Source organism: Plasmodium cynomolgi, chromosome 5 (assembly GCF_000321355.1).
Source record: "Plasmodium cynomolgi strain B DNA, chromosome 5, whole genome shotgun sequence".
Taxonomy (NCBI): Eukaryota; Apicomplexa; class Aconoidasida; order Haemosporida; family Plasmodiidae; genus Plasmodium; species Plasmodium cynomolgi.
In genome coordinates, this window is record NC_020398.1 from 722,474 (window position 1) to 743,937 (window position 21,464).

General features: G+C 44.7%; 7 protein-coding genes across 7 annotated transcripts in view; 3 read left to right on the top strand and 4 right to left on the bottom strand.

The window, feature by feature from the left end:
- Window positions 1-362: 362 nt before the first annotated feature.
- On the top strand, window positions 363-1,023 carry PCYB_052650 (hypothetical protein; the record flags this gene model as incomplete). The annotated part of the gene is made up of 2 exons (XM_004221146.1): window positions 363-569; window positions 742-1,023. The coding sequence occupies 2 exons, from the start codon at window positions 363-365 to the stop codon at window positions 1,021-1,023; spliced, it is 489 nt and encodes a 162-aa protein (XP_004221194.1).
- Window positions 1,024-2,010: 987 nt separating this feature from the next.
- On the top strand, window positions 2,011-3,311 carry PCYB_052660 (phosphoglycerate mutase; the record flags this gene model as incomplete). Its single annotated transcript, XM_004221147.1, has 2 exons — window positions 2,011-2,060; window positions 2,396-3,311. The coding sequence occupies 2 exons, from the start codon at window positions 2,011-2,013 to the stop codon at window positions 3,309-3,311; spliced, it is 966 nt and encodes a 321-aa protein (XP_004221195.1).
- An 851-nt stretch (window positions 3,312-4,162) lies between these two features.
- PCYB_052670 (26S protease regulatory subunit 6B homolog) lies at window positions 4,163-5,774 on the bottom strand (the record flags this gene model as incomplete). Its single annotated transcript, XM_004221148.1, has 2 exons — window positions 5,512-5,774; window positions 4,163-5,251 (listed from the first exon to the last, which is right to left on the bottom strand). Exons 1-2 carry the CDS (start codon window positions 5,599-5,601, stop codon window positions 4,163-4,165), a joined length of 1,179 nt encoding a protein of 392 aa, XP_004221196.1. The 5' UTR covers window positions 5,602-5,774.
- Window positions 5,775-7,129: 1,355 nt separating this feature from the next.
- On the bottom strand, window positions 7,130-8,161 carry PCYB_052680 (lysine decarboxylase; the record flags this gene model as incomplete). The annotated part of the gene is made up of 1 exon (XM_004221149.1): window positions 7,130-8,161. A coding segment is annotated over one exon (1,029 nt), but the record flags the coding sequence as incomplete, so codon positions are not given.
- A 2,376-nt stretch (window positions 8,162-10,537) lies between these two features.
- Window positions 10,538-11,407, top strand: PCYB_052690 (ribosomal protein l10; the record flags this gene model as incomplete). Its single annotated transcript, XM_004221150.1, has 1 exon — window positions 10,538-11,407. The coding sequence occupies one exon, from the start codon at window positions 10,538-10,540 to the stop codon at window positions 11,405-11,407; it is 870 nt and encodes a 289-aa protein (XP_004221198.1).
- Window positions 11,408-11,935: 528 nt separating this feature from the next.
- On the bottom strand, window positions 11,936-15,266 carry PCYB_052700 (ubiquitin carboxyl-terminal hydrolase a; the record flags this gene model as incomplete). The annotated part of the gene is made up of 5 exons (XM_004221151.1): window positions 11,936-12,026; window positions 12,174-12,261; window positions 12,444-13,136; window positions 13,206-14,881; window positions 15,172-15,266. 5 exons carry the CDS (start codon window positions 15,264-15,266, stop codon window positions 11,936-11,938), a joined length of 2,643 nt encoding a protein of 880 aa, XP_004221199.1.
- Window positions 15,267-16,435: 1,169 nt separating this feature from the next.
- The window catches only part of PCYB_052710 (chromosome associated protein), a gene marked incomplete at its 3' end in the record, with an annotated part of 6,783 nt that continues 1,754 nt past the window's right edge, over window positions 16,436-21,464 (bottom strand). The window contains exons 5-21 of the mRNA XM_004221152.1: window positions 21,269-21,391; window positions 21,042-21,144; window positions 20,750-20,871; window positions 20,238-20,621; window positions 19,545-20,063; window positions 19,235-19,327; window positions 19,003-19,050; window positions 18,742-18,866; window positions 18,441-18,561; window positions 18,249-18,309; window positions 17,980-18,053; window positions 17,659-17,814; window positions 17,489-17,567; window positions 17,219-17,305; window positions 16,937-17,066; window positions 16,761-16,811; window positions 16,436-16,580 (exon numbers count right to left, since the gene is read on the bottom strand). Coding sequence (XP_004221200.1) covers window positions 16,436-16,580; window positions 16,761-16,811; window positions 16,937-17,066; window positions 17,219-17,305; window positions 17,489-17,567 — 492 coding nt within the window. The 5' untranslated portion in view covers window positions 17,659-17,814; window positions 17,980-18,053; window positions 18,249-18,309; ... (7 more) ...; window positions 21,042-21,144; window positions 21,269-21,391. The remainder of the gene's footprint in view (window positions 16,581-16,760; window positions 16,812-16,936; window positions 17,067-17,218; window positions 17,306-17,488; window positions 17,568-17,658; window positions 17,815-17,979; window positions 18,054-18,248; window positions 18,310-18,440; window positions 18,562-18,741; window positions 18,867-19,002; window positions 19,051-19,234; window positions 19,328-19,544; window positions 20,064-20,237; window positions 20,622-20,749; window positions 20,872-21,041; window positions 21,145-21,268; window positions 21,392-21,464) is intronic.

Here is a 21,464-nt window from a genome sequence, read left to right on the forward strand (position 1 = left end):
AAAAAAGTTATACTTACTTTTTTTTTTTTTCTTCTCTTTTTTGTTTTCCCATTTGGGAGGTTCCCACTGGATAGAGTAGAATACCCTACCCTTTTGCGAGCTGCTTTTTTCCGCTCTGTCGGCATATCTACAGGAGGGGGTCCCCAACTTGACGCGATTGCGCGAGTGCGCCATTTAGCCGTATTCCGTTCCGTTCTGTTGTGTAGCTCAGCTTAGCGGTAACATTGGCCCCAGCAGCACGAACGGCCTCTTCACCACGAACAGCCTCTTCACCACGAACAGCCTCTTCACCACGAACAGCCTCTTCACCACGAACAGCCTCTTCACCACAAACAGCCTCTCCACCACGACGCAAACCAACCATGGCTGGGAACGACGGACAGGTGCAGGCCCTGGGAAAGGCTGAAATCGATGACCTCATTGGCAACTCCCTCAAGTCAGGGGACACAGAAGAACACCCCTATTTTTTGCAACAGAATAACATTTACTGGGAAACAGGTCACCGCACGTACATTCCTTTTTTTCATTTCCTGATACATAAGTATACCAACAAGATAGTGGACGACCAGGTAGGTCCCCCGCGAGGCCGCGACTTAGGTGGTTTGGCATCCCACCAAAAAGGCTGCGTGGCGTCACTACGTCACCGCTGTACAGGCTGCCCCACCGCTATACAGGCTGCCCCACCGCTACACAAGCTACCCCACCGCTACACCATCTCTACCTATGCTACCCCTTGCGCAGATCCGGAAGTTCACCCACAGCATGCAGAGCGTGCACCACACCCCCTTCGTATTTCACAAGGAAGGTTATTTCAGAAATTACTACGGAGACCCTGATGCCACAATGGTTTTCCATCTAAAGAAGAGTCCCAATTTTGTGTTTAACTCCACGGGTAGCTTAAACTCGTACAACCTGCTGGAGAGCAACTGTTCCTACGACAAGCCCACTCACATATTCAACCAAGTAGTTATGAGTGCCTTTAAAATGGATTTGAAGAACGTCCTGGAGGGCTCTGTGCAGTGAGAGGACTGCGGAGCGCCGTAAAGGCAGAGAAAGAGAACCGTCATGGGGGGAGGTGGTCCCCCCCTTTTGAGCAAATGAGTTCTTTCTCGGACATCACGTCATTCGCGGGTATCACGTCTTTCGCGGGTATCACTTCCTTTGCTCCATTTCGAAACGGACGTGCTTCCTTCCTTTTGCTGTCCCTACACACCCAAAGGTGGCATAGCGCACCCTTCTGTGACACCCATACACAGTAGGGTATTTTTTTTTTTCCATTTTTCTCGTTCGCCCCGTTGCGTTAACAACCGACTCGACTGACCACATCTCACTAAATTGCGTTTCCTTCTGATGGGCATAGTCCCTGTGGGTGTTATTTTTGCGTGAAGTGAGCTCCGCAGCTCGGGGAGAGGGGGGCACACTGGCTGCTTGTCGGCTGGGCGTCCTTGCCAATTTGTGGGCCATTCGATATAGCAAACGTCACAGCAAGCGTTACAACTACGCGTCACAACTAAGCGGGGTGGTCGCTTGGCCGAGTAGGGGGTCCCTCCCCGAAGAGTGCCTCCCCCCTTCTGCCACTGGTGTGCACCGCTTGAGGGGGCGACCCCGCAGATTGGGACTAAAGCGTTGGTGAACTGTGCTTCGCTTTTCTGTGCGTTTCTCCGCGTTTCTGTGCTTTTCCTGCCTTTCTGTGCTTTTCCCGCGTTTCTGCGCTTTTCCAGCTTTCCTTGCTTTGCCGCTTTGCTACTTTGCTACTTTGCTGGGCGTTTCCCCTGCTCCTTACTTTTCGCCGACGCGAGGTGCCCTAGCGGAGGTACCATTGCCATCTCATTTGGAGGCGGAATTTTTTAAGCGACCCGCGCGGCATGGCATTGCACTTGGGCAAAGAAAAACGAGCGCGCCAAAATGAGCCGCTCGCGAAGGTGTGAAGGAGCGATGGAGTGAACAAGCGAAGGAGTGAGCAAGCGAACGAGCGAACGAGCGAACGAGCGAACAAGCCAACGAGTGAACATGCGAACAATCGAACAAGCGAACAAGCGAACAAGCGAACAAGCCAACGAGTGAACAATCGAACAAGCGAATGAAGAATACAGCACACTGACCATCTTCTGACGAGCACCCCCCGCAAGTAACAGAAGGCACTGCTAGTAAGAAGCGGCACTGCTAGTAAGAAGCGGCACTGCTAGTAAGAAGCGGCACTGCTAGTAAGAAGCGGCACTGCTAGTAAGAAGCGGCACTGCTAGTAAGAAGCAGCACTGCTAGTAAGAAGCAGCACTGTTAGTAAGCGCAAACGAGTAAGCCCCCCACACACACACGTTGGTAGTTTCTCCTTTCCCGGTAGCTTCTCCTTCCCCGGTAGCTTCTCCCTTCCCGGTAGCTTCTCCCTTCCCGGTAGCTTCCCCCCCGGAGCGAAGATGCGATACTACAACCTAGTGAGCAAAGTAAGTCTCGGGAAAAACCTGAGAGGGAATCTGTTGGCGAAGCGAACCTTTAGTCAAGGGGGGAGCGGAGAAAAGGTGAAATACGTAAAGGAGGGAAAGGCAAAGTACATCTTTTGCACAGCAGTCACATCAGTAGCACTCTCAGTCGCACTGACTTATGCATACGAAAATTATGTCCTGTATAAATGGAACCACAAGTATGACTATTCATACAATCCACACATGAAGATAATCGAAAATAAATCGAAAGAAAAAAAAGAAGGAAAGAGAGAAAAAAAACATGTATCGAAAAACATAATCCTTGTTAGACATGGACAGTACATAAGAAAAAACAAAAGTGATGAAAATTCAAAAAAATTAACAAAGGAAGGATGCAAGCAAGCAGAAATTACTGGAAAAAAACTCAAGGATATTTTGAATGGTAAAAAAATCAGTGTAATATATCACTCAGATTTAATTCGAGCAAAAGAAACAGCAGAAATTATTAGCAAATATTTTCCTAATGCTCAACTGGTAAATGACCCTAACTTAAATGAAGGTACTCCTTATTTACCTGATCCTATTCCAAAGAGTTCCAAGTTTGATAGCAATAAAATTCGAGTTGACAATAAAAGAATTAATAAAGCATATGAGAGTTATTTTTATCAACCACCTGGGGAGGAGGATGAGTATCAGTTGGTAATATGTCATGGTAATGTCATTCGGTACTTTTTGTGCAGGGCTTTGCAACTTCCTTTGTTTGCTTGGCTGCGTTTTTCCAGCTACAACTGCGGAATTACATGGCTCGTTTTGGATGACGAGGGCTCCGTCGTCCTGCGCGAGTTCGGCTCCGTTTCGCACCTCCCCTTCGATAGCGTCACCTACTTCTGAGGGGGACAGCGCTCTCCACGGGGGAACGGCTGGCGAGTAAACCGAGCCAGCACCGGTGTGTGGAGGGAGGTAGCACTGGTGTGTGGAGGGAGGTAGCACTGGTGTGTGGAAGGAGGTAGCACCGGTGTGTGGAAGGAGGTAGCACTGGTGTGTAAACAGACCCGGCATCGGCGTGTAAACAGACCCGGCAGCGATGTGTTAGCCGAGGTGAAGACTGAAGACCTGGCCCAGCTACGCGCACGCCAACCAAGCGGGAAAAGCGCCACCGCCCCCTCGCACAACTGCCCAGATTCCCATTTTCACACCTCACGGAAGAAGGGGCTCCCTTTTTTTTGTGCCCCTTTTTGTGTGCCCCTTTTTGTGTGCCCCTTTTTTTATGCCCCCTTTTTTATGCCCCTTTTTTTATGCCCCTTTTTGTGTGCCCCTTTTTTTATGCCCCTTTTTTTATGCCCCTTTTTTTTCCCACCCCGTACCGGGGGCAACTGGTCAAAGAAGAAAACACCGCTAGGCGGGCGTGCCCATGTGTATATGCCCCCACACACATGTATACATATATACACACACATATACACACACACATATACACACATACATACACAAAAACTTCTGCGTGAGAATGAAAACGATTTATAGTGGCAGTTAGTTTGTAGGGAGGAGGCACCTCCGTAACGGGAAAAGGTGCAAAAAAAAAAAAAAAAAAAGCGGCTTGAATAGGTGGTCCAAATGGGGGGTAAAGGTGACCCAAATTGGGTGGCAAAAATAACCCCAAATGGATGCAGAAAAAAAGCCAAATGTGTGTCGAAAAGACCCAAAATGGCGCCATTCCCCTGCATCTGACCGCCCCTCCTGACCTATATATTGTAAAACTCGTAATCGCGCAGCTGCTTGCGGACATGCGTGCGGTACCCCTGTTCGAAGTCATTCGCCGTGATGATGTAGCGATTCTTCCGTATGGCTTGCATGCCAGCCTCCTGTGCAATGGCAGCAATATCGGCAGCACTTATCTTATCAGTCCTCACGACAAAATTCTCAATATTGACATCACTGCTAACATTCATTTTGCTAATAATGGTCTGAAAAATGAGTCTTTTTTGTTTCCTATCTGGGAGAGGAAACTCAATTTTTCTATCAAGTCTCCCTGGTCTCAACAATGCAGGATCTAATGTATCTGCCCTATTCGTCGCCATGATGACTTTTACATTAGTTGATTTGTCGAACCCATCCATTTGATTCAATAATTCAAGAAGAATTCTTTGAACCTCTCTATCTGCTCCTGTTTGTGCATCAAATCTTTTTGTAGCTATTGCATCTACTTCATCAATAAATATGATAGAAGGTGAATTTTCTCTGGCTAGTCTGAATACATCTCTAACCATTCTTGGACCTTCTCCTAAATACTTCTGCACAAATTCAGAACCCACAACACCGATAAATGTAACTTGTGTCTCATTAGCTACTGCCTTAACAAGCATTGTCTTCCCTGTACCTGGTGGTCCATATATTAAGATCCCCATGGGGGGTTCTATTCCGATCTTTTCATACAACTCTGGACTCTTTAGAGGCAATTCTACAGCTTCTCTCATTTCCTGCTTCTGTGTGTCTAGTCCTCCTAAGTCTGTGTACTTCACATTTGGTCTCTCACTCACTTGTAGTAACTGTATGCTGCTATCCGACTCGGATGGAAGTATGTTCACAATGGAATGGCTGTGTCGGTGTAACGCCACACTAACTGATGGCTTTAAGTCTTCCTTATTCAAAGTGGAAAGAATTCGAACGTAGTAGTTCGACCCGGCTGTGCTACTCACGATCCCGTAGTTATTATCAATTATGTCCAGAAATTGGCCTATTATGAGCGGCACACTTTGTATGCGCTTGATTTCGTTCTTCGACCTGATCAGCTCCCTCTTCAGGTTCTTGTGCTCCTCCTTGATGTACTCCTCCTGCGGGGGGAATGGTGAAGCAGTGCGGCAGTGGTGAAGCAGTGTGGTAGTGGTAAAAGCAGCACGGCTTGCGGGGGAATTTTCACGCGCATCCCCCACCTGTACAACCGCCCAACTCGGCGAACACTCATCGAGGGAGGTATCACTACGAGGCGGGTCTTTACCCACACACGCGTACCGCAGCTCCCCACGTGTGCAGCAGCTCCTCACGTGTGCAGCAGCTCATCACGAGTACTGCAGCTCCTCGCGCGAACACCCACCTGTATATTCAGGATATCAATTTGCTTCTTTAAAATTTTCAGCTTAATGTAGTAGTCCTCCTCCTTCAGATACTTGCTAATGTTATCCATTTTTTTCGTTTTTTTTTTTTAAACCTTTTGTTTTTCTCTTGGCTACTTGGGTAAACGCTTCTTTCAGGACATCCTTTCCGGGAGGGGAGATGCTAGAAAATGCTGCTTCGTCAATGGCTGCTTCGCCAGTGGCTGCTTAGTCAACGGCTGCTTCGCCAAAGTCTGCCTCTTTCTTTTTTCTCCTTTTTCTGTGGCAGTCCTTCTGAAGAGTTCCCCAGAAGGGCGTCAAAACGAAATGGTAAAAAAAAAAAAAAAAAAAAAAAAAAAAATTAAAGAGAATTAAAGAGCGTTAAAAGCAAATTAAAAATTAAGCAAAGGCATGGCAAAGTAAAGTGTGCCCCTTTGGAATGGCCCACCGTTCGCGTCGCGTCGCGCCGCGCCGCGTTCCGTTTGACTGGCGGGAAAAAAGGAAGGAAGCGGCGAGGTGAGAAGCGGCGAAGTGAGGAGCGGCAAAGTGAGAAGCGGCGAGGTGGGTAGCACAAAGTGAAAAGTACCAAATGCGAAACAAATCCCCGCGCACCCGTCACACTCGCTCATCTCATGTACACGCTGTGCATACAAACGTTCCAGGGGCCAACCGTTCTCGGCCGCGCGTAATTTCACCAGCAAGGGGAAAAAATGAAGAATAAGAGGAAGACCGACCTTTCTGTTTAAATTTCACCATTTTCGCTGTGGCTAGCATGTAACCGGTTTACCCTTCCTTTTCCTCCTTCAACCGACCGACGGCACATCTGCACACGTAGTGTACGCGCGAACGCAGTTGAGTTGCCTGATGCGACCTCGCAGTAACCTGGGGGCTACCGCAACGTGCGCACATATACATACATATATATGTATATCTACGCATGTGATGCATTCGAGATCGTGCAACTTTCACCGTAGCACACGCGAAAGGACAGACGGAACTCCCACGGCAGTGCTTCCCCACACACACCCATTTTTGTCATTTGGACAAACACCTACGCGGCAACGCAGAGTTGTATCCACGCCACTGGCGATAACAACTTACCTTTTCGGAGGAGCAAATCTGATTAACGAATTTAAAAAAAAGTTTTTAGGGAAACGTGAAAAGGACGAGGAGGAAACACATTGTGAAGTTTTTTTTTTTTTTTTTTTTATCCTTTTACACAATGGGGAATGTATCATAAAATGCAAATTAAAAAAAAAAATCAATACATTAATACGTTATTTTTTTTTTTTTTTTTTGCTGCGGCACCACAAATTAAGTACCCGCAACCCGCGTGGTACTACTTCCTCCCCATACACGTGTATTTGCCCGTGCGACCTGATGCAGCACCCTCTGAGGACCCACTTACACAGGCACAGGGGGGAAGGGGCACCTACGATGGAGGCGAACTCAAATACATCCCAACAGACACATCAAACGTAACGGTTTTATCCGAAGGGGTTGTTAAGCTGATCGATCCACCCTGCGCGAGGGGAACCCAGTGTGTTGCTTCCACACAACACAACAACAGAGGGGGAGGTGAATAGATCGTCTTGCAAAGAGGGGCCCCTTCGCATGATCACGCTACGTCGGACAAACAAGAACCACTCTTCAAATGGTTGATGACGTAGTTGTATGCCTCCTCAATGCAGTCCGTAAGGAAAATGGAATCTAGATCCTCTTGAGAAATAAGCCCATACTCAGCTAGCTTCTTAAAATTGAGAATACTAGACCAAAATTCTTTTCCAAAAAGAATGATAGGTACATTTCTCTTAAATTTCTTACACTGCTTTAGGGTTAGAATCTCCATCAGTTCATCTAACGTTCCGAACCCTCCTGGGAGGATAATAAAAGCTAGGGATAAATAGACTAGCCAAAATTTTCTGGTAAAAAAATAATGAAATTTGAATGATAAATTTTGATCTACATATTGGTTTGCTCCTTTTTCAAATGGCAGAGAAATCATAAAGCCTAGGGATCTCCCATTGGCTTCTCTGCTCCCTTTATTCGCTGCCTCCATAAAACCAGGACCTCCCCCTGTACAGATCGCAACAGTAAAATTATTTGGATTTTTTTCCCCTTTCTTATTTGGCAGAAAGCTATGTACCTTTGGCAATTGGGTGGAAATATTATTCACTGCCTTTTGTCCTTCTTCTGTCCCAAAAAATAAAGTCAGCCGTTTTGAAAGCTCATATATTTTTACATAATAATCTGTGGTCCATTTTAATTTATATAATTTTTCTACGTCTTTTTTTAGCCTTTCATATTCTGCTACCTCCGAGTCTGTTAAGGGTATGCTGTTCGTTATTTGGTCATTAAATTTGGTGAGTTTTTTTTCCAATTTTTTTTTTCTCGATTGATATTGTTCATTACTTAACGATCTGGAGGACCCAAAAACTACGACTGTGAAAAATATTCCTTCATCTCGTAGTGCATCTTGGACTCCCACAAATTCGGATAATATTCGAACCAGCCTAGCACCCTTCCCATTAATAAAATTGCTTTTATTGTAAATCTCTTTTACTTCCACTTGGCCATCGTCACTTGCTTCTTCTTCTGTGTCGCTTTTTAAAATTTGTCCCTCTTTTTTTTTCTCCTCCTCTTCCAGTGTCTCTGCCGTCCCCACGGGCCCCGCTCCACCCAGGGTGTCTATTCCCCCCCTTGCGCCCATCGCGTCAATCGTTTGCATTTTGCCCCGCAGCTTCGCCTGCTACTGCGCCTGCTACTGCGCCTGCTACTGCGCCTGCTACTGCGCCTGTTACTGTGTCTTCTACTGCGCCTGCTACAGCTTCTGCTATTGTGTCTTCTATTCTGCTCTGCTGCTTTATTTTATTCCCCCCTTTTGCATTTTTTCGCTGACTTTTTCATTCAAAATTGAGCTCCCGCGCTGGAAACGCTCCCCCCAGGCGTGGCGAAAAAATTGTAGGCGACGAAGGTGTTGTTCGCGGCGCGAGGTGCTGGACGTGTGATACGCGTACGTAGCGTGAAGATACAGTATGCTTCTACACTTGTGTGTGTTTTTTTTTTTTTTATTTTCCTTCTTTGTTCCAAATTTTAACCCCTTCCTCGTGTGAACTACTACTCATTCGGGGGGAGAAAAAAAAAAAAAATGCTCGTTGAAGGGGAATACCGCTTGGGGAACATTAAACTCATTCATGCATGCGCACAAACGTACGAATGGAATGTAAAATGATAACCAGATGCTCAATAATTTTGAGGTGAAAAATGTCAATTTGTTCAGTTCAATTGTAAATGCATGCAACAACCTGCCACAATTTTAAAAAAAATAGAATACAGTGATGTGACAACTCTATGGTGGTATTTTTTTTTTTTTCCTTTTTCCAACTTTTTTACCTGAAAAATTTTGCCTTGTAAAAAAAATAGTATATACGAAACGCGACATGCACCTGTGTGTTGTCGCGTAAAAATACGCACCTTTTCGCCTGAATGTTCCTATTTTGCAAAAAAAAAAAAAAAAATACGGGTTAGTACGTAAAAGCAGGCAAAAGTGCGCAAACGTGCGCATAAGTACACAAAAGTATGCAGAAGTACGCAAAAGTATGCAGAAGTACACAAAAGTACGCAAAAGTACGCAAAAGCATGCAGAAGTATGCAGAAGTACGCAAAAGTATGCAAAAGTACGCATAAATGCGGAAAAATGTATGACTTGTTCAGGCAAGTATGTTACCTTTAAGATGAATTTACGAAATGGCTGTTCATTTTGGCTGTTTTCTTCGCCGCTGAGAATTTACGTTCATTTTGCAGTTTCTCCCCTGTTCGTGTAAACGCCATTTTTATGTGCATTTTTATGGGCATTTTTATGGGCATTTTTTTGTGAATTTTTTTGTGAGATTTTTTGTGAATTTTTTTGTGAGATTTTTTGTGAGATTTTTTGTGAGACCTTTTTTCTGCACACGGATTGAGAGAATGCACATTTAGGGGGAATGAAACGAATTGGGCAATGGCTGCCACCTTTTTGCTTTAACACACATGTGCAGATTACTGACTAGCTAGTTTGCTTTATGGTTAACCGGTTGACTAAATGACCCGTCAACTGGTTACCCCAAGGGCTTCCACAACTGCCTAGTCAGTCCTTTTTTTGTTGTTGTTGTTGTTTTTCCGCTTTTGCGGCAGTCTGCAAAGCGTTGTACTTTTTATTTTTTATTCATTTTTTACCCATTTTTTACTTATTTTTTATTTACTTTTTTTTTTTTTTGCCTCCCTTTGGCATGCCTCAAATGTACGTACTCGTCCGCACCGCACTCCACCGCAACACACTCGCGCACAATGAGTACACGGGCACATTTACATGTCGCTGCTTATTGGTGAAGATTCCCCCTGGTGGAACACCTCACTAGGTGTAGTAATGTATGAAAAAAGGGGAAACAAAGAAAATCGCGAAAATTAGCTTCTAAGCTTCTCCATGCGCAGGAGTATATGCTCCCCTTTTATAGGAACAGAATCGGAGCAGCGCGGAGAAAACTCACCCTCTGTGGGATAACGATGGAACGTGTTCCCCGACGCTGCTGCATATGTTGTGCCAGATAGAAGGAACAGCTTAAAATCCCGTCTTTTGATGTGATAGAGTCTGGGCGTAGGTGCACAATTCGAAGACGCTGCGAAGCGGCACGTGAATTGAAACGCCTCATTTGCGCAAGCGCAGTGAGGAGGGGATAACCGCACAGGTGGTGCATAGATGGCTTATCTGCGTAGCGAGCTACCTACCAAACCCTCCTGATTATTTTTTTTCTGTTTTTTTTCCCCCCCCCAAAAATAAACCACTCCCCAGTTGTTCACTTGTGGGCCACGTCCCCCAAGGAGCGATGCAAAATGTGAATGTGTGCGTTAGAGACGTTAAAGGCACTCTTCATTAAGCGGATAAAAGGAGGCCTACGCTTGTGTAAATATAGAGGGGGTGTACTATTGCAGGGGAAGACGTACCCCTGTGGCACTTCCCCGCAGGTACAACATCTACAATCACCAAGGATAATGTTCTTAAAACAGGCGAAGGGTAGACGCTTGTCCCTCGCACTGCTGTTGTGTTTGCTTCATACGATATGTTTGCATAGCATCTGTACAGGGAAAAATCCCAGAAGGGTCTACAAACCTGGTGGGTTAAAAAAGGTGCCATTTGAATTGTCCTCTCCTTCCAAAGGAATAATAACAAAGTGGAGAAAAAACGGAGGAGGAAGAAGAAGAAGAAGGCATGTTGAATACTACCCCCATTTTTTAAGCAATTCAAATATAGGCCGGATAAAAAAGGGGAAATCTATTTCGATATATAGCAGAAAATGTAGTGGATATCGAAACACCAGAGAAGGAAAGAACGAAATGATAAGAAAAATAAAAAGAATTTTAAAAGTAACAAAGCTATTAATACAGTTAAATAGCTTCAAATTAACTCCAAATATGAGGATGGATTTGTTAATAAATTTGCCCAGACCGCATGTACGTGTTCATATGGTTAAAAATACGTTAATGAAGCTAGCTGTAGAGAATACACCATTTGAAGCCATCGTACCCCACCTCAAGGAAAGCAACACCTATATGTTTATTATGGATGAAAATTACATAGCCTTTACTCTGTATGGCAATAAATCGTTTAGTTCGATGTATAAGGAATACAAAATAAATAATTTTATAAAATTGTCTGTTTATGAGAATACAATTTTGAATAAAAGTGAAACGGAAAATTTAATAAATTTAAAAACACACAGTTTTTATTTTGGGCAAGTGGTGAACAAGCTTGTCCGATTGATTGGGGACATTCCTCGTTCCATTATGCAGGTCCCCGCCTCCATAGCGCGTGGTATTTATTTGCACACGCAGAGGGGCGCCCATCAGGGGCAGGCGCAGTGATTACATTGCGGAGCTGCCATGCGAAGCTGCCAGGTGAAGCCGCTATACGAAGTTGCCACGCGAAGCTGCCATGTGAAGTTGTCATGCGAAACCGCTATTACGAAGCGGCTATACAATGCCGCTATACGAAGCCGCTATACAATGCCGCTATTACGAAGCCGCTATACGAAGCCGCTATACGAAGCCGCTATACGAAGCCGCTATACAAAGCTGCGCATTAACCCTGCGTGACTTTTTTTCGCGCCGCGTTCACGTTCACCCCTTCGGTGCACCTCCACATACGCTTTGGAAGACCTTCACTCATGGAGTACAACTTCTCGAGTGGAACACAATCAAGGGGGTGCCCACAGGCTTGCTTCCCTTCTACATATACAGTGCGCACGTGCAGTGTGCATACGGTGGGGGAGGGAGGACGGAAGCGGACGGAGGCGGACGGAGGCGGACAGATAGGCATGGACACCCATATTGCCATCTTGAACGCTCTGTGCGAGGGGAATTCCGCCAAAAAAAAAAAAAAGAAAAATCCGCTCAGATCCTCTTGTACAAATGGATATATGCCGTGTCCTTGCCCTTGTTCGTGTCGACCAGGCCAATCTTATTGTCGTTGTATACGTACCACCTTGGGGGGGAAAAAAAAATAAAAATAATATAAAATAAAATAACAAAATAATGTAATATAAAAAAAAACAAATTAGCGTCCGCTCGAACTTGCATTTATTTTTTTCAGCTCGAGGGGCATCTCCCCATTGGGGGCGCAAATCCCTACTGAGAATCGTCCTTTATGTAGCAGATGTAGTGGCCCGAGTTGGCGTTGCTTCCCATGTGCACGATGGAAGCGACTAGTTCGTAGTTGGCTGCGGGGGGGGAGGAGAAGAAGGTGGTGCGCGCAAGGGCGTGTGTGAATGGTCAGGGAAGTTGAGTCGCTTCTCACAAGTGAGGAATGCTCACAATTGCGGAATATGCTCACACGTGCGGAATGCTCACACGTGTATGGCGCGTCTAACAACTGTGGACCGCTTCTCGCCGAGCACCCTACCCAAGCCGTCCTCGCACTTGTTCCTGTTCACAATCGCGGCGCACTTGGTCTCCGTGAGGACGTCCAAATTGGAGAAAATATAATCGATAGATTTTTGCAAGTCGTTTTTATTTATGAGGAGGGAAGCCATAGCCACGTCCTTGTTCACACCCATGCTGACAATGGAATTTAAATTTTCCGAGTTGACATCCGTTCCTTGGCTAATTTCCTGCAGGTCCAGTTCCACCGAATCTTCTCCATAAATATACGAGATGCAGTTGTTCACATTTTTGACCTTCACTTTTCTGATGGCCTCCAAAACTTTTTCCTTTTCAAATCCGAGGTCTAAAAGGGAGTCGAACAGATCCTTATGCTGCTGCATGATATACTCCTCGCTGTTTTTTTTCCCTGTATGGGAACCATCCACGCAGTTCTTTCCTTGTCCTTCTTCCCCATACCCACTATTGCTATCCCCCCCAACAGGCCTCTTCTCCGATCGCATAAACTCTAAGTTAATGTACTCATCTGTCTGAACGGGAATGTTGATCTTCTTTGCGCTCCAATTTTCATCCGCGTAAAATCTTTTAATGTGAATAAAAAGGTACGGTGGGAAGCTCTTAAATTTGATGTCCTTCTGGGCCAACATTTTCGTTTTTTTCTCCTCACTGTAGTATTCATCGATGTGGTCCTTTTTTATGAAATTGTTCAGGCAGTCTAGTAGCGTTACATGAGGGGGGGAAGAAGCAGTGGGGGGAGCAGAAGCAGTGGGAGGGGAAGAAGTACTGGGCGGAGCAGAAGCAGTCGGAGCAGAAGAAGCAGTCGGGGAAGTCTCTCCTTCCAATTTCTTCAACACAGCATTATCCAGGGGGATGTCCAACGAGAGGATGTTATTATGGAAGGAGCTCCTACTTACGTCATTCTCACCACTTACAATGGTTTGTTCCATTTCGAAGGTGAAGAGGTTGAAGAGGGACTTTTCGCTTTTGTGTTGATTATCCCCTTGTGTGTTTGCACCATCCGCTTGGGACATGATATCGTTGCTCTTCTTAAATTTCTCCTCCTTTTCGATTTCCCCTCCCTGTTCGATATTCTCCAGCTGGTTGATTTTCCTCTTAATGGAATTGTTCCCGTTTAGGAGTCTCTGAAAAATAACATTTTCATTTTCGATCAGTTCATTCAGAAGGTAGCTTAAAAACTCGAAGATGTCCTGCTGGTTGTTATTACAGAAAGGGTTTCCCTTTTGATTTAGACATGCTCGAAACATAGACGGATTGATACTCACACATTTTTCTTCATCTACATCGCTATCGTAAGTTACATCCACACTTCTCATCTCACATTCTTCTTTAAAATTTTTTATATAATTTTTTTTCTTGTTAATATATTCTTCTTTAAAAATCATGGAGCAGAGTTTTGCATACTGAATGAACATATCGTAGTGCGTTTTATTTTTCCTGTCTAGGGTTAGTAGGAAGTCCAACTGATTGCCTATATACCTGTAGCTGATCTCTTTTATGGAGAGGAAGACTTGCAGGGCGCAATTCATGTAGCATGTATTTCCTAAGTTGAGGAAGCCAACCTTTCCCTCCTTACATACAACCTGCGTATCCTTATCAAGTATGGAAGAAAAATTTATGTTTTGATTTTCCTTTATTTCTTTCTCCAAAGTGGTAACTTCTGTTTTATTCAAATTTGTTATATTAATTCCTAGATTTTTCAGATGTACATCTATGTATGGATCTATTACACTGTCATTTTCGTCATCTGCGTAGGAAAATACATCTGCTTCTCCCTCCTTGGTGATGGTTCCTAGTTTCACAACTAAGGGGTATTTCTTTCCACTCTCGTAATAATGCTTTAATGCTGCTCCTTCTTCATTGTTCAGACACCCCCCTCCATAATTAAAAATTTTTCTTCCACACCCTATGTACCCATCGGATAAGTTCAACCATATATTCTTCTTCGCTTTGCAAACTGCACATTCAAGATTTTCATTTTTTATTGTAATATTTGGTAGCTGTACAAGATCCTTTGCGTACTTGCTTTCCTTTATTTCGTTCACCCATTTGTTGGGACTCTCCTTCTTTATCTCATTTTTGTGACTGATTATACTGTTGCATATATTTTTTACACGCTCGTCTTCGATTTGATCTAAACTAATGTACATGTTTGTCTCCAAGTCGTATAGTGCATATTCGAACTGGTACTCGTATACCTTACTCTCCTTGAAACCTCCTTCCACGTTCAGAGTCAGATTTTTTATTTCGCTTTTTTCTATCTTGTCGAGTAATTTTTTTTTTTTCTTGATATTTAGATAGAACCTTCCTGTGTTGTCTCCTGGGTTCTGGCCGCTGCCTTGGTGCGCTCGATTGTAGTTGTACTTAAGGCACTTCAGGCTGAAGCTCTCGAAGGAAACTAGGTCCACGAACACGCCGTCCTCGAAGATGTCCTTGTAACCGCTGCGGGGGGGAGGGAAGTGAAGTTGGGCGCGTGTCCACACGGGGGGCAAACAAATGGTCAAACGGGTGGTCAAACGGGTGGTCAAGCGGGTGGTCAAGCGGGTGGTCAAGCGGGTGGTCAAACGGGTGGTCAAGCGGATGGTCAAACGAATGGCCAAACGAATGGCCAAACGAATGGCCAAACGGGTGGTCAAACAAACGCTCCCCCCATGCGCAAGCGCATACTGCACACATGCGCCACGCATGCACACGGCGCCCCTCTCGCCCTCTTTCAACGTTGCGCGACTTACGTCACGCTGCACTCGTCCAGGTATATAACGTCATCCTTCGACGGCTCGCGGATGCTCGCCGAAATGGAGGCCACAACGCTTTTAATATCGGCCATGCTTGTTCTCCTCGCAGTTGGCGTATCCTCCGGATGCGCAGAAAAAGGAAAAAAAAAAAAGAGTGTTCCTTCTTTGGGGCAAAGGGTAAGTCGAGCGGTACGCTTTCCCTTGACGCTATCGTTTCGATGGCACTCTGTTTTGGCTATCCGTTTCGACTGCAGTAAGCTTGGAACGTTATTCCGTTTTCTTCCCAAACGAACGTAACCTTTCCGTGACGTCGATCGAGCGAAAGTGTTCTTTCCTCGCACGTTTAGTTTTGTATACCAAGTGGGAAAAATGGAGGAGGTGGGTTGATGGAAATGGAATGAAGGAAATGGGTTGATGGAAATGGGTTGATGGAAATGGGTTGATGGAAATGGGTTGATGGAAATTGGTTGATGGAAATGGATTGATGGAAATGGGTTGAATGAAATGGAATGAAGGGGGAAAAAAAAGGTGAGCTATAAAATGTGAGCTACAAAATGCGGGCTGCAAAATGTGGGCTACAAAACGCGGGCTGCAAAATGTGGTCTACAAAATGCGAGCTACAAAATGTGAGAAAGCAATTCTTGCACACTGGCAGTATAACAATAAGTTGGTCGCCTGTGATGGCACTCCTGCCGCATTGCCGCAACACTTGCAGGGCGATTAAGCACATATATGGCGTACATGCCACATGTGGTCGAAATTGTGCCTTTGCGTTTTTTAAGTTAAGAAAACAAGTGGATATGCACAAAGGGAAAAAATTAGGAAAATGAGACCCATCTTAAGTGTTCGCAAATGAAGAAAGGGACACATAAAAGGTACATAAAAAAACGTGCATGTAAAATATACATACGTACGTGTATACCCAAGTGGACGTGGAAAAGGAAAAAAAAAAAAAAAAAAAAAAGAAAGAGGGGGAAAGGAGTTCTTCTGCTTAGTCCAAAGGAATGCTTTAATTTTCTATAGCGTTCTTTTCCTCCTGAAAGAGTAAAATAAATGAAGTGAATTTGGAGTACACCGCGTATGGCAGTGCGTGTATTTGGAGTTCCCCACTTGTATATTCGGGGTGCGCGTGCTCCTTAATGGCTTTATTTGAAAAAAGGGGGGGCCGACGCGCCAAGTGCTTAGCGCATTTTGCCAGCGTATCGCAGTGGTGTTTTCTGTTCTTTTTTGTTCTTTTTTTTTCCCTTTTCATGCGCGCGCTTTAATTATTTTTTCGCGCGGTGTGGCGTGGCATTACGATGCTAATTATTTCGTAGGCCTCCTTCTTCGTCCCCCTGGCAATGTAACTTTCGCGGTCCACTATCCTGACGATGTACATATTTTCGCAGTACTCCAGGAGCTCCTTCCTAAAAGAAGAAAAAGGAAATGGGTGTATTGGGAGAAGGAGCAATTCCTTCGGTGTGTGTGTAACGGGGCGCGGCACGGCTCGCCCGACGTTTGTCTCAGTCATTCGTATGAGTCGTTCGTATGCGCCCTTCGCATGAGTCGTTTGTTTTTCCATTTTTCTGAGTCCCCTTTTGTCCCACCTGAATGTCGTGATTATGAACTGGGTTCCTCTTTGGGCCAGCTCCCGCAGGCTGTCGCAAAAAAAAAAAAAATAAATAAAAAATAAGTAAAAAATAAATAAAGCACAGGTGTAAACGCTGCCACAATCGCAGGCGTGAACAAAAGGCCGAGTTGCCATTTCTCCGTTTGACCGTACAGGAGCGAGAGGTTGTCCCGGTGGATTGTGTCCAGGGCCGCATCAATTTCGTCGAAAAAGAAAAAGGAAAAGTTGTCGATTTTGTTCAGGCACAGAAATAAGCAAATGGCCACAATACTGCGCTCTCCTCCTGAGTGGGCGAAAATGGGAAATGGGGGGCACGCAAAATGGGGGCAACGTGTACTAAGGGTTCGTGTTCGCCTATCGAAGAAATGCACGCCAGAGTGCACAAGTACCGATTGGTGGAAAAGCCCCCAATACGCTGCACTTTTGTGGCCTTACCAGACAACTCCTGAATCGTGTAACTCATTTTTTCATCCTCGTTCGAAGTGATGTTGATCGAGATGCCCGTGATTTTGTCAACGTAGGCTATTTAGGGGGGGAGGGAGCGCGTAGGAAAATGGGCGAATGAGCAAACGGGTAGGTGCATAAAAATGGACAGGTGCATAAAAATGGACAAATGCCTGCACGTGGGAAGTACACCCTAGAGGGGAAGTACGCGCGCATGTGTGCCCCCCCCTATCGCCCATGTAAAGCATCCATTCTGCTCACCTTCATCGTCAATCATCTTTTTGCGTGCCCTTTTCTCACTCGCCTCCCTCAGGGTGTCCTTGTACTCCTGTTCGCTCATTTTTTTAAGCACCTGTGAAGGGGTATCATTCGAATGCACATGTAACCGTGCTGCATCCTGTCTGATGCGCCAAACAACGGGATGTTTTTTTTCACATGGAGGTGTCAAAATAAGTGTGCACGTTTTTTGTATCCCCTACCAGGGTAGCCTTCCGATTCTTAAAAAGCAATGAGAAATACTCGGAGAAATATTTACTGATTTTTAAGTACGTAGCCTCTAACGCTTCGTCCTTCTTCTTTCCAATGTGCTGTAAGGGAGGGAAAAAAAAAAAAAAAAAAAAAAAAAACGATGGGAAAGGGGGGGCACACACGAGGGAGATGTATACAATTTATATACGTACAAGTGGGTCCGCAGCCTGGACAAAGAAGCAAAGCAGTGGAGAAGTGAAAAAAAAAAAAAAAAAAAAAGGCACCTGTATCATGTCCTTAATATTTTTATATGACGTGCTTATCTCCTCGTTTCTCTTCTTCAGCTCATTAAAATCGCCTTAAATGAAAGACAAAATGGAACAAAATGGCGTAAAAAAGAGTGGTAAAGGCGAAAGCGAAGATCTACGCAAAAATGCTTCACAGAAAAAAAGGGACTGCCAGGGGATAGACGTTAAATGGACAGTCGTACTATGCACACATCTATGCCAAACTGCAATTTTGGCAAACACCCCCACGTGTCGTAAAAACGTACTCATTAGTATATTTAGCCTGTCTCCCGCCTTTTCATTTACATTGGAATATTTTTTTAGTTCCTGTGAGGGAGGGAAAAAACAAAAAAAAAAGTGAGAATGCTCGCAAGGAGACCAATATAACACGGCTGCATTGCACACAAGAAATGACATGAAAATGGCAAAACGCATGTGCACCACCGCCCCTCTTTTACCAGTGTTATGGATTTAAGCTTGGCAGACAACTCTTGCTTATCGTAATTTTTATATTCATTTGAGTCTTTTATGCCTTGGGGCAGAATAATTTTTTTTTTTCGTATGTTTTCTTCCTTTCCTCTGCAAAGGGGCAAAATGGGTAAGTTAAAGATAAGTCTTTTTTTTTTGCTTTTTTTTTGCTTTTTTTTTTGCTTTTTTTTTTGCTTTTTTTTTGCTTTTTTTTTTATTTCGCGCAATGGGCCGTCCTGTGTAAGTAACACGCAAGAATGCTTCCTCCTCTCCGCGCGCAACAAATTTTACTCCAAAATGCGAAGCTCCTCATTTATCTGATTCATCTGATGACACAGGTCCAAAATTCTCTTTTTGTGTTTCTTTTCGTTTATGTAGATTTTGTCTAAGCTCGACTTTACGCTTTCCATGTCTTTCTGCAAAATGGAGGAAGGGGGCAAATCGTGGCAAAGATGGTGGCAAAAAGGATGGCACAAACGGGTGGGAAAAAATAAAACGTCACGGCTTGGCTAATTCGATTCATATTTTGTCAGCCCCTCTTTTGCTGATTACGTTGATCTGTTTTATCTTCTGTTCGTAGAGCATCTTTTCCTTTTCGATCTGAAAATGGGGTAAAGCGTGCCAAGGTAGGATACGATGAAATGTGTTAGAAGGGGATGGTGTTAGAAGGGGATGCGAGTCCGTCACAAATGGGTGCGCGTGTGCAGGTATGTACAGCGAAGCGATGCGAAAGGCTGATCTGCGCATCTGTTGAGGCGATTTTTCTGCTCCACAGTTCGCCCACCTTTTCGATGTTGTTCTTCTTCTCCCGCAGCTCTTTGGTGTACTCGTCGATATCGACGTCTTCGTATTCTTCCATGTACATGTTGGAGTCATTCTGCACGCAGGGGGGGAGGGGGGAAATGAGCACTCTAGGGAAGCACGTAAGGAAGCACCCCGCTGAGCGGCCTCCAATTTGTCAATTTGTCAATTTGTCAATTTACGCTTTTGCGTTTTTACGCTTTTGCGTTTTTACGCTTTTTCCCTTTTACGCTTTCCCCCTTTTACGCTTTTTCCCTTTTACGCCTTTTCCCTTTTACGCTTTCATGACTTACCTCGCTCCTCTTCTGATACAGAAGCTCCAACTTGTTTTTAAAATCGTCGTACTCGTTGGTAACCTTATTGAGTTCCTCCTTGAGTTTTTTGACTTGCTCATTCAGGGCGTTGATATCTACGGAGCCTTTAGGTGCCTCATCTGGATTTACATTATTATTTCGCAGCTGCAGTATCTGCACCTTTAGCTTGTCTTTATAATCCTCCAAATGGTCTCTCTTCTCCTTAATTTGTTTTATTTTTTCGCTAGTTATTCGTATGTTTTCATCATTTGCGTGAATGCTATTGCTAATTGAGTTCAGTGTGGTTAGACATCCATTTCTTTGTGCTACTGTGTTTGATTTTTTATCATAGATGATTCGTAGCTCCTCGTCTATTTTTTCGATGCTGTTGGACATTTCTTCGATGGCGCTCTTTTCCTTCTTTTCCTTTTCCTTTAACTCTTTGAGCTTATTGTATATGGTGTAAACGCCGTACTTCTTTTTGCTGTACCCTCCGTACATAAAACCCTGCTTGCTCATCTGCGGGGCGAGGGGGTGTAATGAGATTGCGTAGAGGATCATAAAAGACGGCGCACAGGAGGAGCAGGCAGAGCAGGAGGAGCAGACAGAGCAGGAAGAGCTGGAAGAACAGGCACGCAAGCACAGGCACGCACATGCGCATATGCAACAGCGAGAGCCCGCTTTGCCCCTTACGTAGTCCCCGTCGATGTTGACGCAGTTGTAGTTCTCCTCCAGGTAATTCTGACAGCACTCCAAGGACTTGACAATAACCGTTTTAAATAAGATGCTCTTTAAAAACTCGTATATCTTGCTGTTGTAATTTACGCAGTTTATTAAGGGCACCATATTTTTGTCATTAGGATACGTAAACTCGCTGTATTTTCTTATGTTCAACAAGGGAACGATGGTTAGTTTTCCAAAGAAGAAATCCTTAAACTCGAATTCCTTTTTTTTTTCTTCTCTTTTTTTTTCTATAAATTCGACTATTTTTTTCGCTGTCTTCATGTCTTCAACGATGAGCGTGAAGTAATGGTTTTCCAGAACGGTGTCCACGGCCTTCACGTACGTTTTGTCCACCTGAGCACAGGGGGGATAACACGCTCCCATATGTATCCGTATGAGCGCATATGTATACACACACACGCATGTGTGTGTGTGCACGGCCCACACTCTGCGGACGTGCATTTCTGTTTCCCCTTCTTTACGTTTATGTTGTCTATGAGGAAGCCTAAAACGTTTTCCTTGTGTATGCTGGAGTCCTCCAGGATCAGCTCCACCATCTTGACAATTTCTTTGTTCGAGCTCTTTATCATTTCTTCGTACTTGTCTAAGCAGGGGTCGATGGGCGGTGGGGCGTAGGCATGTGTATACGTGCGTAACTACCTACGTGTGCAACTACCTGCGTGTGTAACTACCTGCGTGTGTAACTACCTACGCGCACATGTGCCAATCTCCACACGCAGGCACATCACTCCGCGCACTCTCACTCGCACTCACCATTCACTTCAATCAGTTGACTTTTTACGACATTCAGGTTTGCCGTTCCCTCCGAGATTTTCTGTTGGTACTGCCTCTTCTGCTCCACGCAGCTCTCCGATTTCTGCGAAAAGTTGCGCGAAAGTTGGGGGCGGGTGAGGGAAAAGAGGTGCACATAAGTAATGGGGGAGAAAACACGAAAGTATATTATATGTGTTGCCCCCATTTTTTTCAGTCAGTAAGCTTACACTGTTCATTTGGCTTATTTCATCGGCGCACTTCTCCGATAGCGTCTTGTTTTCCTTAACACTGTTTTTTAAAAGTTTGGACTCCTCTTCCAGCTCTTTTAAGTATTTCTCGTTTTTTATTGCCTACAAGTGCAGTGCAGAAAGGGGTGACGAAGGGGTGAAGCACATGCAGGGGGGGGAAGGGCTCTTTTTTTTC